Source organism: Oreochromis niloticus, linkage group LG12 (genome assembly GCF_001858045.2).
Source record: "Oreochromis niloticus isolate F11D_XX linkage group LG12, O_niloticus_UMD_NMBU, whole genome shotgun sequence".
NCBI lineage: Eukaryota > Metazoa > Chordata > Actinopteri > Cichliformes > Cichlidae > Oreochromis > Oreochromis niloticus.
This window is the reverse complement of record NC_031977.2, coordinates 6,230,643-6,244,709: the sequence shown is the minus strand read 5'-3', so window position 1 is coordinate 6,244,709 and position 14,067 is coordinate 6,230,643. Positions and strand designations below refer to the sequence as shown.

The following is a 14,067-nucleotide window of genomic DNA, read 5'->3' as shown; positions in this document are numbered from 1 at the left end:
CGTTGCCTTCCTAAAACCTTTGAATCATGAAAAGCTTTAGTTCCAATGCAGACCTTCTGAATCCTGTGCTGGTACTCTGAAGCTTTCCTCTTCAGTTCTTCGCTGGCCTGACGGGACTCTTTCAGTTCAGCCTCATAAAGGTCGCTACGGCGACGGGCAGCAGACAGGTCCTCTTCCAGCTGTCTAATGGAAACTCGCATCTCCTCCAGCTGGGCATGATATTCCTACACACAGGTAAGAGAAACCTTAGATGACTATATAAGTGAGGCTGAACACAAACAGAAATTAAAGCAAAGGGTCCAAGTAGTCCCACAAAACGCTGACCCAACAGCACATCTACCCGAATTAGGGACTCTCACATAATTCAGACTTGAATCTACATCAACCATCAGCAAACTACGGTCAGGAAGCTGGGAGCATTGTCCAATTGTGCTTTTACAAATGGTTTTGTACATGGTGACAAATAGGGCTTTCCAAATGCACAGTGACAGGACTCAACCTTGAAATAAGAAGGTTTCTTAAAGGTTTATGAAAGCTTACTAAAACATGTTGAACATACTGTAGACAACAAAGACAAACACTCCTTTTTGTCAGGTACAGGGACTGAACTGCAAGAAGGTCTGTTTCCTTAGAAGCAAAACAATGAACAAATGAGAGTTGAATTAATACTTGTGCACAATATTGCAAGGATTTAATATTTTAAAGCACTTAATCCAGGTAAATGGCCTGCATTTGTATAGCGCTTTACTCAGCCCCTAAGGACCCCAAAGCGCTTTACACTACATTCAGTCATTCACCCATTCACACACTGGTGATGGCAAGCTACATTGTAGCCACAGCTGTCCTGGGGGGGCACTGACAGAGGTAAGGCTGCCGGACACTGGTGCCACCGGGCCCTCTGACCACCACCAGTAGGCAAACATGGGGTTAGTATCTTGCCCAAGCAGCCAGGAGGCAGCCTGGGATCAAACCACCGACCTTCTGATTAGTGGCTGACCTGCTCTGCCACCTGAGCTACAGCCACCCAGGTAACTTAACTATATTTTTAGTAGCCATTAAGGATGCCCTCATTCCAGTGTAGCATATTTGGTTAGAGCAAATACTGCACGCTTTCTGAAACAACCTTAACATTGTTTGACTAGAACCTGAAGAAGATGTCCTTGTTAGAGATCACTGCATCATTTATAGCAGTCCCAGGCACATGTTCAAAACTCATCACATAGTAGAGGAAAATAAACGGTACATTTATGAAAAGACCGTTAAAAGGAGAAAAGAATGTAGAAACAATGATCGGCCACAGTCATTTGCACATGTCTGTTAAACAGTAATTAGTCACTGCATAACAAATCTAATTTTAACCACCTCATCTGCTTACAGGGTACATCAGCCTGTCTGTCAGTCTAATAAAAACTAGCATCATTGTGCATCCAGGGAGACCAATGCTCAGCCGACACAGATTTATGTCGAAGCACACAGCATCAGACATGGTGATCCGAAGAGTCCCCACATTGTCAGAATGTACTGCTGTGGGCCAGGAAGAAAAACATCACTGAGCTGGCTTGGCACCATGTTGAAGTAAACATTTGCCTCCACCATGACCACTTTGGCTTCATTAAAGCAAGGCAGTTTCCATTATAGTGACAATTCATTGGATCCGTAGGTACATCTCCCATTTGATAGTGACAATAATCATCATTATGGGTTAGAAATGTTTCTCCAATTCCAGTAATTCTTTAGCAGAACAATGATTCGGTCTAAAGAAATAAAAAAAAAAGTTTCAGTGTGCTAAACAAATACAGCTTGTGAACTGCTGAATCACAGCAGCGGTCTTTTCTTCACATGGAGCATAATTGTGGCTCACACACCTGCACAGAAAAAAAAAACTCTGAGACAAGACATGACATTCAAAACTTAGATAAGCTGATGCAATGAAGGCAGCCACTGTTAACACCTTCAAACTCCTAAAGACTGAGATCTTCATATCTGCGTTTACTGGCGAAGAAAAAAGCAAACAAAAAAAGAGTAAATAAATAAATCTTTTTTCTTTTCTATGCACATTTTTTTTAACAATTGATAAACTCAAAGGAAAAAACTGGAAAAAGAAGCAAATTGATGACATTAAATTGTTCCTACTTGTTCACTTCATAAGACAAATACACAAGGATCCATAAATGTATTGTTTCTAAGGTAGTTTACAATTTTCACCTCATTAGAGGTAAAAAAATTCTGATTCTGAATTGTGTTCTGATGTTTCAAACCTTGCTGTGTTTTTAATTTTATTTGGGTGGTGCGCTTACTTGGACCGCATTGTACCCTATCAGCTTAATGGAGCACTTCACTCTCAGAGTGCAGGGTTATTTGTGGTTCCTAGGATATTTAAAAGCAGAGCCTTCAGCTTTCATGTTCCTCTCCTATTGAACCAGCTTCTAGGTTGGATTCAGGAGACAGAAACTCTCTCTACTTGTAAGATTAGGCTTAAATCTTTTTTACTTCCTTTTTAGTTTTGCAGTTAGGGCTGGATCAGGTGACCCTTAGTTATGCTGCAATAGGGATAGGCTGTTGGAGACTTCCCATGACACACTGAGCATTTCTCCTTCACGCACCCCTTTTCACTCACTATGTGTTCTCCCCAAGCAGTCGCGGCAAATGGCCCCGCCCCTCCCTGAGCCTGGTTTTGCTGGAGGTTTCTTCCTGTTAAAAGGGAGTTTTTCCTTCCCACTGTTGCCAAAGTGTTTGCTCATAGGGGATCATATGATTGTTGGGTTTCTCTCTGTATGTATTATTGTAGGGTCTACCTTGCAATATAAAGCACCTTGAGGCGACTGTTGTTGTGATTTGGTGCTGTATAAATAAAACTGAATTGAATTAAACTGAATTACACACCACTTTGCATTTAATCATTAATTTCTGGCTCTCTTCCACAGTGTGTTTCAACCTGTCCTCCTCACCTCACCCCACCAGTCGCGGCAGATGGCCCCGCCCCTCCCTGAGCCTGGTCCTGCCTCAGATTTCTTCCTGTTAAAAGGAAGTTTCTCCTTCCCACTGTCGCCAAGTGCTTGCTTATGCTGTAGGTGACTGTGTGATTGGTGGGTTTTCTCTTCATTACTTCATTAGTTTTCTCTCTATAATATTAAAAAATTTGAATTGAATTTGTCTTAAATGTTGTTTTAGTTATTCCCACTCAGTAAGAAAAATGTTAGGCTCTTGAAACTTGCATGAGTTTGCAACTGATAACAATGAAAGTCAACAGGACACAGTCCTCCCCAAAATTTTCACTCATCCCATGGCTTAGTTTTGGACTGTTCCACAGAGGGACCTATTAAGATCAAAACTAAATTCAAACCATTGTTGGGCGGGTTTTTTGTTTTGTCTTGTTTTTTAAGTCTAACTCTAATTTTTTGTATGCAGTATTCTATTATGTATATATACAGACACAGTACATGCACTCTTTCTTGGTACTTTCTTAAATTTCATGACTTCTAACCTTTCTTTTGTTAATACAGCAGAAAAAGGAACCGTGTGCTTTTCTGTGGGTCTTCTTTACTCTTGTATCTTTAGTGAAACTGTCTCTTTCTATATGTTTGCAGGTCTTCCTGGCTTTGGCACAGAGTTCTTCTCTTTGTAAATGAATCTATCCCCAATCTCTCTTTGTTGATCCAACACTGCATGATTTTTTGCACAAAAGTGGTAAACACTGCAGTCATGTGACAGAGCGTGGGAGACAGATGCTATTCAAGATGAAATGCAGGATTTAGCTGGTGTAAATACCCTGCTGGGAGGCACCAGTGGGAACACAGAGCCGTATAATACACACGAGCAGCAGAAAACCCTCACAAATTTGACAGTGTAGTCTGAACTCTTTTTATTTTAGTCAGAATTTATCCATGAAGGGCTTCCATATAAGAAGAAACCTGAAAAAACACCTAATGATGTTTGATATTTTAGTACCCCCTGTTATGCATTACACATATAAGTCAGCACAATCAACCACAACCGTAATGTTAACTTAACTCAGTGAGACTGACTGTACTCTCAGGTTATCAGTCTGAGCTCTGCACAGTAACACGCTAAAATGAATAATAATACTGAAATGTTGAGAAAAAGACACAAACAGACACAAAAACAGCTTCCTCAGACTCCTGCTGAGGGATCCCCGGGGGCCACAGTATGCTTTACGCGAAAAGCAAGCTGAAAACTGATTCTGCTCTGTGTCCAACATCTCTGTAACTTTCCAAAAAGACAATGTGATAACTATCCTCACTTCACAAAGTGACTTTACAGCTTTGTGACAGTATATCACTCTCCATTTCAAGCTTTTTTCCCATTTTCTTCCCCCCCAGAAAATACTTCAATCACTTTTTTTCAGGACAGTTTATTAATCTGAGAGATATTTTGCAATCTCTTACATCACACAGATCGCTGTTTGTTTAAGGAGAATATGAAGTGATGGTCAAAATTTCTGTTTTCCAAACAGTATGAGCTAAGGCCCCAACACCTCATCACGACAGCCTGCCCACTGCATCAGCGGTCTCCTCACTTGTAGGTATATGGCTCTCATCACCATGGCAACCAGTTATATTCCCTGTATTCAGTGCTTGGTAACCAGCACTAGTGTAGGCTGAGGAAAACAGGTTGCTTTTTAAGAAAAAAATGGTGCATAATGCCAGGAAGATGATTTTTCATGCTCCTTATCTCTTGTCCTAAATTGTCAGTCTTGTATCATCTTGATTCTCACAGCTGGCAACATTCTTTCATGTTGTGCCGTCACCCCTGCAGAACTATACATGCTCGCACAAACACATGCCACACACTCATCACTTTTGATTTCATTAATTAAGAGCTGTGTGTACACTCCTGTCTCATTTGATATCAGACGTATTCTTGATTCCAAAGAGACACACTGAGCCGAAGCACTTTATAGACTCACTGTATTTTAACATCTTAAAAACTGCACAATCAACTTAGCCTAATAAAGCAAGGTCTTACAAACAGAGAAGTAAACTAAACCTTTGATGATCTTTTTCTCAGTCTTGTGGTAAACAAACCTTTTTCCAATAAAGCGCTGTACATGAACTCCATCCGTATACTGTAAATTGAATATATACATGTATAAAAAATGGATTTTCAAGGATTAAAAAAGACCACAATCATTTACATTAAGAGGGTACTCCAACATGAGGCATTTCTACACACTGACTGCACCCCTACAGCGTGTTGTGGGTAGGCATGGGAATCAAGAACCGGTTCCCGTAGAAAACTGGTTCCCAGTAGTCCAGTTCCTTGGAACTGTTAGTCTCCCTGCCTATCGATCCCGGTTATCGGTTCTTGCACTCTTGCCACAATCAGCTGAATTCAGAGGAGGAAAACAGCGATGCAGTCTAGAGCTTGGATATGCACATTTATTTTTATTGCACAAAAGAACGAGATAAATGATAAAGCTTAAAACTGCATCCAGGACAGAAAAAAACGCATTATGCTGCTAACACAACTTTCTTTGCAAGCATCTGCCAAGACAGCATGCTAACGCTAAGCTAGCCAAGAACCTAGCATGAAAGCTGAGTGAATGCAGCCAGACCCTGACCTTCAACAGGTAACAAGCAGATGAGCAGTCAGGCTGCAGCCTCCCTTTCTACCTGTTTATGTTTCTAAAGCAGAATCACTGCAGCGATCGCTTTTTTGAGCTGGGTTTCATCTGTGCTTTGTGCGGTCTGCTTTGTATTCTATTAAGAGAAAGAACTTAGAGATGTGTGTCCTCGTTAGGGATTTTTGTTGGTGTGTGGGGTTGTTTATATTGTAAAATAGTGATTATGAGACAGTGTTTTCAGCTTTTTACAGAGTAACATGAAAGTAATGTAACGAGTAGTACAACAAATTACTTTTTCCTGAGAGTAATTTAGAAACGTACTGCATTACATTAAAAAAAAGTGTGTATTATGTTAAATAATGACTTTTTGAGTAACGACTCCTCACTGAGCACAACAAAGAGGGGAAATAGCTCAGCAAACATGCACAAACATTTGACCCACAGCATGCAGTTCATTTGCATGAATGTAATTTCTTTGTTGCTGCTTAGTGATGGTGCTGACTCTCAAAACAGAGTCAATGAGAACCCAATGACAATCGATAAGTGATATAGATAGTGCAATCGGAATCACTAAATTCTTATCAACTCCCATCCCTAGCTGTGGGGTTTCAGCATCATGTGCCTGTCTAATTAACACTCACAACCCACACACTCAGCCTTGGTGGCTCGACCTGCTCCATCTGACTGCCATTATGAAATCCTCTTAAAATGCTCTTCTTTTTGAAAAACATAATTCGTTATTTATGTAATACAGTACTTCCCTTCACTGCAAAGTACTGCATGAATACTCATTGGAAAACGACGGGGAAAAAAACAGTCACTAAAGAAAAGTCTTTTCTCTCAAAAGAACAAAACTTAAATGAAATTCAAAATGACTGCAACAGTAGAGAGCTGACTAATTTCCTCATTAATTATTCAATTCTGAGCCCACAGCATCAGGCGTACTCTCAGCCAGCTGACCTAATGTGACACCCAAAATGTCGTCCTACCTGTTCTTTGATCTCCTGAAGTTTGTTGCTTTGCTCCCGGATGTCATGAAGGAGCTGCAGTGCTTTATCATCCTCCTGTGTCACCTCCATACGAGCCTGTTCCAAACTGCGCTTTAGACTCTGAAATCAAGACAAACTTGTGTTCAGTCAGCTGAACACAAATCATCCTGATATCAAAATCCTGAAATAAATAGTTCGTTAAATAGGTGTCGTTTCACTTTTTGGATGCTGTTGAATTGTACTATCATCAGCTAAATAGTATTTCCAATATCTTGTTCATCTACCATTGCATTTCAGTGAATTGACAACAGATGTCATAGTATATATGGCATACACACACATGCATATGGGGAAGCGGCCCATATGCTAGCGATTGTAGTAATACAAAGTTCTTGTAGAAGCAGTTCTTACCTCTTCCCAACCATCATGAGACACTTCTGGTGCTTGATTAATTCCAGTAGTCACACATCATAAAAAACATTAATATAAAATCTCTTGTTAAATCAATTTTGCCCCAAAATAAGGCTTGCTAAAATTTTCTCCCTGGTAGTTCAGTTTCAGTTTTGCTTTTAGCAAATTTTTCCATAGATTTCACACTCTTTCCAGTGCTATGTCTCTGTGTTATAAGCCCTGGAGATACTCACACTGCATTCGGTGATATAAGTGGCCAGATCCTGTTCTAGGATTGTCCTCTGAGTCTCTGAGGCCTTCAACTCTATGTCCTTTTGCTGGAGCACTGACTCAAGGTCAGACATCTTCCTCTGAATGAGCGAGATCTCTTGCTCAACCTGAAAACAAAAAACATCAGTGACCAAATTTTTCTAAATTTACTATATTTGTGTAATTGCCACAACACACATGCAATATGCGTATCTGTGTGTGTGTGTCTGTGTTAAAGTGCAGTAGACTTGTTTGGTGCCACATGTCATTGGTAGTGATTGATGTTACAATTACATTTGCCATTATAGCATTACAGGCCAAGAGGAGGGTTGGAAACCAGAGAAACAGCAGGACAGGCAGCACAGTCACAGATACTGTGACAGCGCTTAGTCTATGGCAGCACTAACACACAGTCATAATGCAGACACATGCTCACGAAAACACAGCACCACGGCATGGGTGTTGCAGCCAGTAAAACCAAAGGGTCAGTGTGGTACAGGAATCCAAAATGATGTGTCACTCACGAGTCTTTCAGCAGACAGCTCAGAGAAATACAGTGACATGAATAAAGGTGGACTGGTGTAAATCTGCACACATTTATATGTGACTCAGGACACTGAAGTACACTGCTCATTATATCTTCATCTGGTTGGGGCTTGTGGAGGTGTTATAAGAGGTATGTTTTGAGTCATACAGATTACATTAGCCAGATCTTATAAGTCAGCAAAGTTTCTTTCTGATAGGTTTAAATATGTGCTTAACAAGGAGATGGAGGTGTTGAAGTAGCTGAGACATTACTGCTCCCTCACTGATGGATTCTTTGTGTTACAAGCTGCTAGGTTTGATGCACTGAACCAGATGCCTAACTCTGAGTATTTTGATTTGAGTTGCATACAAAACAAACAGTCAATACAGAACTGAATCTCACCACCGATCAGTAGAGCACGTTCAACAAAATATTATATCTGTTTGTGAGAATTAACTTGTTTAAGTTATGAAATAAAATGGTAACATTTGTTGATGAGCTCATGCAGCAAAACAAACATTAAAAGGGACCATTTTTCAACTCCATATTTTTATTCTTGGACTAAACTAGCTTAGCATGATTCACAATTCATAATGATCCTTATTTAACTTATAAATGTCTGAGCACCTTCTCAGTTCAGTTCCCCTCACCCCGTACTCAGATGGGGGTGAAGGGACCCCTTTTCTGAGCCCGGTGCTGTGGGAGGTTTCTTCCTGTTAAAAGAGAGTTTTTCCTCCCCACAGTTACCATGTTGGATGTTGTGATTCGATGCAATATAAATAAAACTCAAGTGAATATTTTTAAGTGTTTCACCACTTGGATCAGCGGTCCCCAACCTTTTTTGCACCACTGACCAGTTTATGTGCAACAATATTTTCACGGACCAGCCTTTAAGGTTTCGCAGATAAATACAACAAAATAAAACCAGTACCGGTACCAAAAAAAAAGAAGATTTATTCATAAGACACTGGAAACTGAGTTAATGATAAAAACGATAAAAAAATAATGCTAAAAACCGCTAAAAATCCTGAAAACCATAAATTTCACACCTGAACCTCAACTCTCTCGCAGCCCGGGACCAAATGACTCACGGACCGGTACCGGTCTGTGGCACGGGGGTTGGGGAACGCTGATTTAGATGATTCTACTTTCGACATTTATCATGACAACTTTATGAGAACGATTACGTGGCCTCTTTGCTAAGCATCAGTTACATCACATCAGTCAGGATTAATTACTATATTTTTCACAGCAGTTGCTGAACTTCAGAGATTGGTATTCTTACCATAGCTGTTAAAGGTAAAGCACATAGTGTAGCCACAAGGGTAAATAGCCAGAAATTCCAAAGATACAGAAACAGACGTCAGGCAAGGCAAACTGGCAAACAGATGGCTGACTCTAGAAACAAACTCTTACCATGTGAAAAGTTATACCTGTGACATGTGTCTGGCAATCCTGGCCTTTGTTTTGGTGCTTTTAAAGTAATGAGGCTGTGCCAAAGGAGATGGTCTTATCGGGAGAGTTGATAGATGCAGTCATTAATCTGTAGGTGAGAGTGAACGGATAGCAGTTAGAGACACATTACAATAAACAGTTTCTGCTAATCCTCTCTTGAAATATGAAGGGCTGACTCAGTGCTCTTATGTAAAACACTTACCTTTCATAATCATACTGTATAGATGACTTATTCCATAAGTCAGTTGGGATATTTTACCTTCTATATTTCCTGTGACCATACATAACAGAATTCATGTGTTTAAGTGTCAACATATTTAACTAGTAAATAAGTGGCATATTGTCAAAACTGTTTACTGCATGTAGTGACTCGGGCAAATGTACCGTGATTACATACACTTTAAATCCCAACTCAAATGCTCACTTTCATACCAAAAATAGCATTTATCAAACAAGCACTGAAGACTTGTGAAATTCACATAGCACACAGTCATTCCAGAGCAGCGACACTTTATACATTAACACTTACTCCATTAACATGATAACACAGATGACTAGAAGAAAGGATGCTGTTCACAGCTTAGATATTTAGTAAGCAAACCACTGTGCTGATCAAATACGTGATCATATATTCTCTCCTGGCAGAGACTATAAATAGCCTGCTTGTGTTCACAACAACAGCCTCTTTTACCACCACTGGATATATTTGGCAGCTTTTGTGATCAAGTAGCATGCACAAGAATGAGTGGCAGAGGCAGGATGTCTATTAAAAGCACAGGCTCACCTCCCACTCCTCGCTACAGTAACAAGCTCGGCTCAAGCTCAACTACTGTATGTGTTCTACTGCCGCTGCACTGTGTTCATAAGAGATTTAATTTACTATTCAAATGCTTTATTATTTCGTTTTAAGGCCATCTAGTTTGGTTCTTCTGATTTTCTGCCATAAAAATGCTGTAGCAGTGGGGTGGGGGATGGTCATATTAAAGATGGTGAAATTTCAAATAATAAAGTCAGAATATGTACAAGTAATGTTTAAACTTAGGGTTTAGATGGCTGGTAATGTCTCTAAAGAAATGAACATAGTAGGAACACTTCCATTTTTTGACAATCCTCTGTTAGTGAAATTTTGCTATTTTTTCCATAACCAGGATGTTTACTAGAAGATTGCATAGATTTCTAAGTGGAAACTAAGCTATGCACACTTTGCAGATGAACAACACACACTGTGAACTTCTAGAGACGCCACTGGTGCTTACTAATACTTCCTCCGGAAATCTGACGTTCTGTAATCATCATGCTTCGAGGGTTTTTTTTGAGTGTTCTGTCCGGTATCACAACAGGCCACGCAGCATGTGCCCAAGCTGCATCAGCCTAGAGTTCAAGTTTCACTGGCACAACATGATGCAGGAGCAGGTGGCTTGTAATGGGTGATGATGCATGAGGTTAGCTTCCTCATGCACCTGATGATTTTTCAGCCTGTAAGCACATCACGTCAGAGGTGCGTGTTCCCTCTGTATAGTTTATATGAGATGTCAAAAAGTCCCATTTGTATTCGACGGTGACAGTGCGGTTAGAAAAACAATTTTGCAAGTGTGATCCCCAAAAGATTTTCACTCCTGTGAAATTGTTTTGACTCAGAGAGGCACAGAAGATTTATGTGCCTTTGGTTCATGTCTGCTCGTGGGTCTAAGAGGCTCAAAGCCACTAATGAATCTATATGTGCTGATACTTCTTAACAATGTGGAGAACTTCATCAGCAGTCAGCCAGTGGTAAAGTTGGTGGTTATGGGTGCCATCCGAGCATGAGGCACCAGATGGGATTCAGATCTGGCTGTCTTCCTCTAAGATTCGAGTGTTAGCTGACTGCCCATAATGAGCTGAGCTAACAGACTGTGCAGCTGGGCTCTCCTCAGCAATAATTAGCTCCCAGAAAGCAATTACTAATAACTATACTTTTAAAACCTCATTGCAACAACAGGAAAGACAGTTTGACCTCTGAGCTAGCCAATCTGTATCTATTGAACATCTCTAGATTTCTGCTGTTCAAACTTAACAGTGCTCAAATCCTGAAAACAGTTTGGCGTGCTAGTGCAATCAAAACAACTCCAGAAAAACTTTAAATGAGACAAATGAGAGCTCCGAGAAGAACACTGGCTTCATTCGAAGAGCTCTTTTTCGTGGGTTGAATAATGCATGCTGGGCTGTGAGTCAGAGTTGTTGAAGAGGAGGAGAGTGGAGAGAGGTTGCATCCCAGTCATGGTGTTGCTCCACATTCAGTCTAGGTGACCAAGGGCCACGGCCACTGTATGGGCTGTAGGCAGCGGTGAATCACAGACCTGTTGCAACTTTGTAGTGGCACAGATTCTCCCTAAGAACAAGCTCAGTGTCTCTCTTTCAACCACTTCCCTCTAAGTTGATCTTTCAGGCCATCTTTTCCATGTATACTGAGAGATTTTATGCTGATTTTCATGACAACGACAAATTAACAATACCCCAGTGCAAGGCTCTCAAGCTCCACAGTTTCCTGCTAGCATTTTAGTTTTGAAGGCTACTACTAATGTAGCCTTATCCATGTTATTTGGTGCTTGACTACAGGAATATTAATTTGAAGGTCCATCATAGGCCTAGTGCATGGGAATATCAGAATCAGATATAAGATACTATTTTCCATAAGATAGAGGTTTTAAGGCAATGCAAGTGACACTAGAGGTTCTTATACTTACAGCATGAAGAACTAGCACACTCAGAGTAAACACTGGCCAGAAATATCATTTGTTACATAAGCATTACAGGAAAATTCCACCCTGAAACAGTTAAAATGGTATTCAGAGCTACACTTCAATGCTTCCAGTTACCAAGCAGCCAGTTGTAGACAGATCTGCTGCCATGTTAAAATGTGCAGACCTTAAACTAAAGCCACAGTTAGACTTTAATCACTAACCGACTGGTTAGCCTTCCTAAAACCTTCATTGATGGTGATAACTGTCCTATATTCACGACGTGGCACCAAAAACACTTTTACTTTTAACTAGCTCCATCAGTGCTACAGACTAGCTACTGAATGCTCCGGAGCTCCAGAGTTAGCCATTTTCAGCGATCAAATTGAATGAATGTCACAATTTATGCTGAGCATTTGGAAAACCACTTCACAAATCTAGCTCATCATTATACTTCAAATCCAAATGACAAAGAGGAACAGTGTGGGCTTCTAAAGGAGCCTTTTGGGGAAATGACACTTGAGGATGTGGAGCAGCCGAACTCTCTCTCGTCGCTGCTCACGTTAACATTGGAAGATCTTTTCTGCCGAGAGTTTCTCGGTGTCTTCTATTCCCTCTTTGCCCTCTACCATCAGACTGGCCTGCCTCCGCAAACAGGAAACTAGAGATGAAACTCCAACAAACCAACCCTCTTGATGAACTGTTTTACATTAAATATAGTCAGAATACTATAGATGAAGTTTAGAAACAGTTTTTTAGTTTTTTCAATTGTGAACTATTACAGCCAAGTGGATGGTTAAAGTGAGCTAAGATCATCTGAAAAATCCTTACATGATAAATAGTCATGTCAACTTTGTTTCAAAACTTCCCCACTCTTAGTATAGATAGGCAGATGTTTGAAAAAGCCTGATGTGATCGTAATCTGACCATTTACAAACAATGGTGAGTTTGAACACAACCCTAGGGAGTGATAGCCATCTGTATGAGTGTATGCTACAGTAAGCACAGCGATGAAGAGAGATGGGCAAACAAAGGCACAGCATTTCAGTGTCGTGACCAAGAACAGTGCTCAGCCCTGACAGACGGGATACAGCTGCTGCATAAGCTCAGCGCTGCCTTAGTTATCTCGTAAGTCTATAAATCCTCAGCTGTAGTGTCAGACAATCAATCAGTCAACTAATGGTTCCAGCTTGCTTAAAGGGGAAATAATGCACTGTCACACCTGAAAAGCAATAAAATCCTGGTTTCATTCTTTCCCCGATCCAGTAATCACCCTCACTCATTCTTTATCCTTGACAGAAACCCTAAGTAAAATAGTATAACACTCACTCAGCGACTGCTACAGCTGACAGGTTTCCTACGAAGCTCTTTAGAAGCGGCACCTCCTCGTCCAGTAAGCCCATTCATGTGGGGTCTCCCTCAGAAGCCACCAGCCGGAATGAGAGCTTCGCTGGTTCATCAAATTCGGGGTTGTCATCCTCACTGGGGAGAAAGTAGAGCTGAAAGGAGAGAGAGTGAGAGAGAGAGATAGAATGAGAGAGAGTGAGGGAGAGAGAGATGCGCTGTGGCAGGGCAGAAAGCTGCGAGGCAGTGAGAGCGACCGGAGATTACTGCTTGCAGAGAGCGGAGAGAGGGAGGGAGTGGAGGACTACATAGAAAATGCATTGTAGAGTAATGCAGCAGACCAGATCACATACCATAGTGTGAGAGGAAGCTCTCTCTCTCTCGCTTGTTTGTCATCCGTTCACCCTTACCGTTCCCCAAATTCTGTCTTCCTCTCTATTCTGTAGCAGCCAGAACTAATCACACTAATGTAGGCAGCCTGATCCACGTCCTGTACATCATTTAGTTTGCTTAACACTTCTTAAACAGGGCACCTCATTAGTTTCTAAATGCAATGACCCTCACTAAACAGCTTCTAATTGAGGAGCAGAACTGCACTCTAATAACTGACAGGACAAGAGTGCTATTACAGCAAATATCTGTTTTCATTTTCAAGTTGACGGAAAAAGACTCAAGTCATCCAAGGTTGGCAGCCAAATATGGTTTGTAACCTACAATAGTATTCCTTTGAAATGCTTTAAATCAGCAAAGTAATTAATCAGTCCATTTCCATGGACTGTGAAAGACTTTTCC

General features: G+C 40.8%; 1 protein-coding gene across 9 annotated transcripts in view; it reads right to left on the bottom strand.

The window, feature by feature from the left end:
- The window catches only part of citb (citron rho-interacting serine/threonine kinase b), a 51,503-nt gene extending 37,916 nt beyond the window's left edge, over positions 1-13,587 (bottom strand). For 6 of the 9 annotated variants that reach the window (XM_025896904.1, XM_005472952.4, XM_005472951.4 and 3 more), the window contains exons 1-5: positions 13,261-13,586; positions 9,193-9,302; positions 7,218-7,361; positions 6,574-6,693; positions 54-224 (exon numbers count right to left, since the gene is read on the bottom strand). In XM_025896904.1, the coding sequence (XP_025752689.1) occupies positions 54-224; positions 6,574-6,693; positions 7,218-7,361; positions 9,193-9,201 (444 nt within the window). In that variant the 5' untranslated portion in view covers positions 9,202-9,302; positions 13,261-13,586. Of the gene's footprint in view, positions 1-53; positions 225-6,573; positions 6,694-7,217; positions 7,362-9,044; positions 9,050-9,175; positions 9,303-13,260 lie in introns of all 9 variants that reach the window. The other 3 variants (XM_025896905.1, XM_005472949.4, XM_005472950.4) reach the window with 3 other exon arrangements.
- Positions 13,588-14,067: the final 480 nt, after the last annotated feature.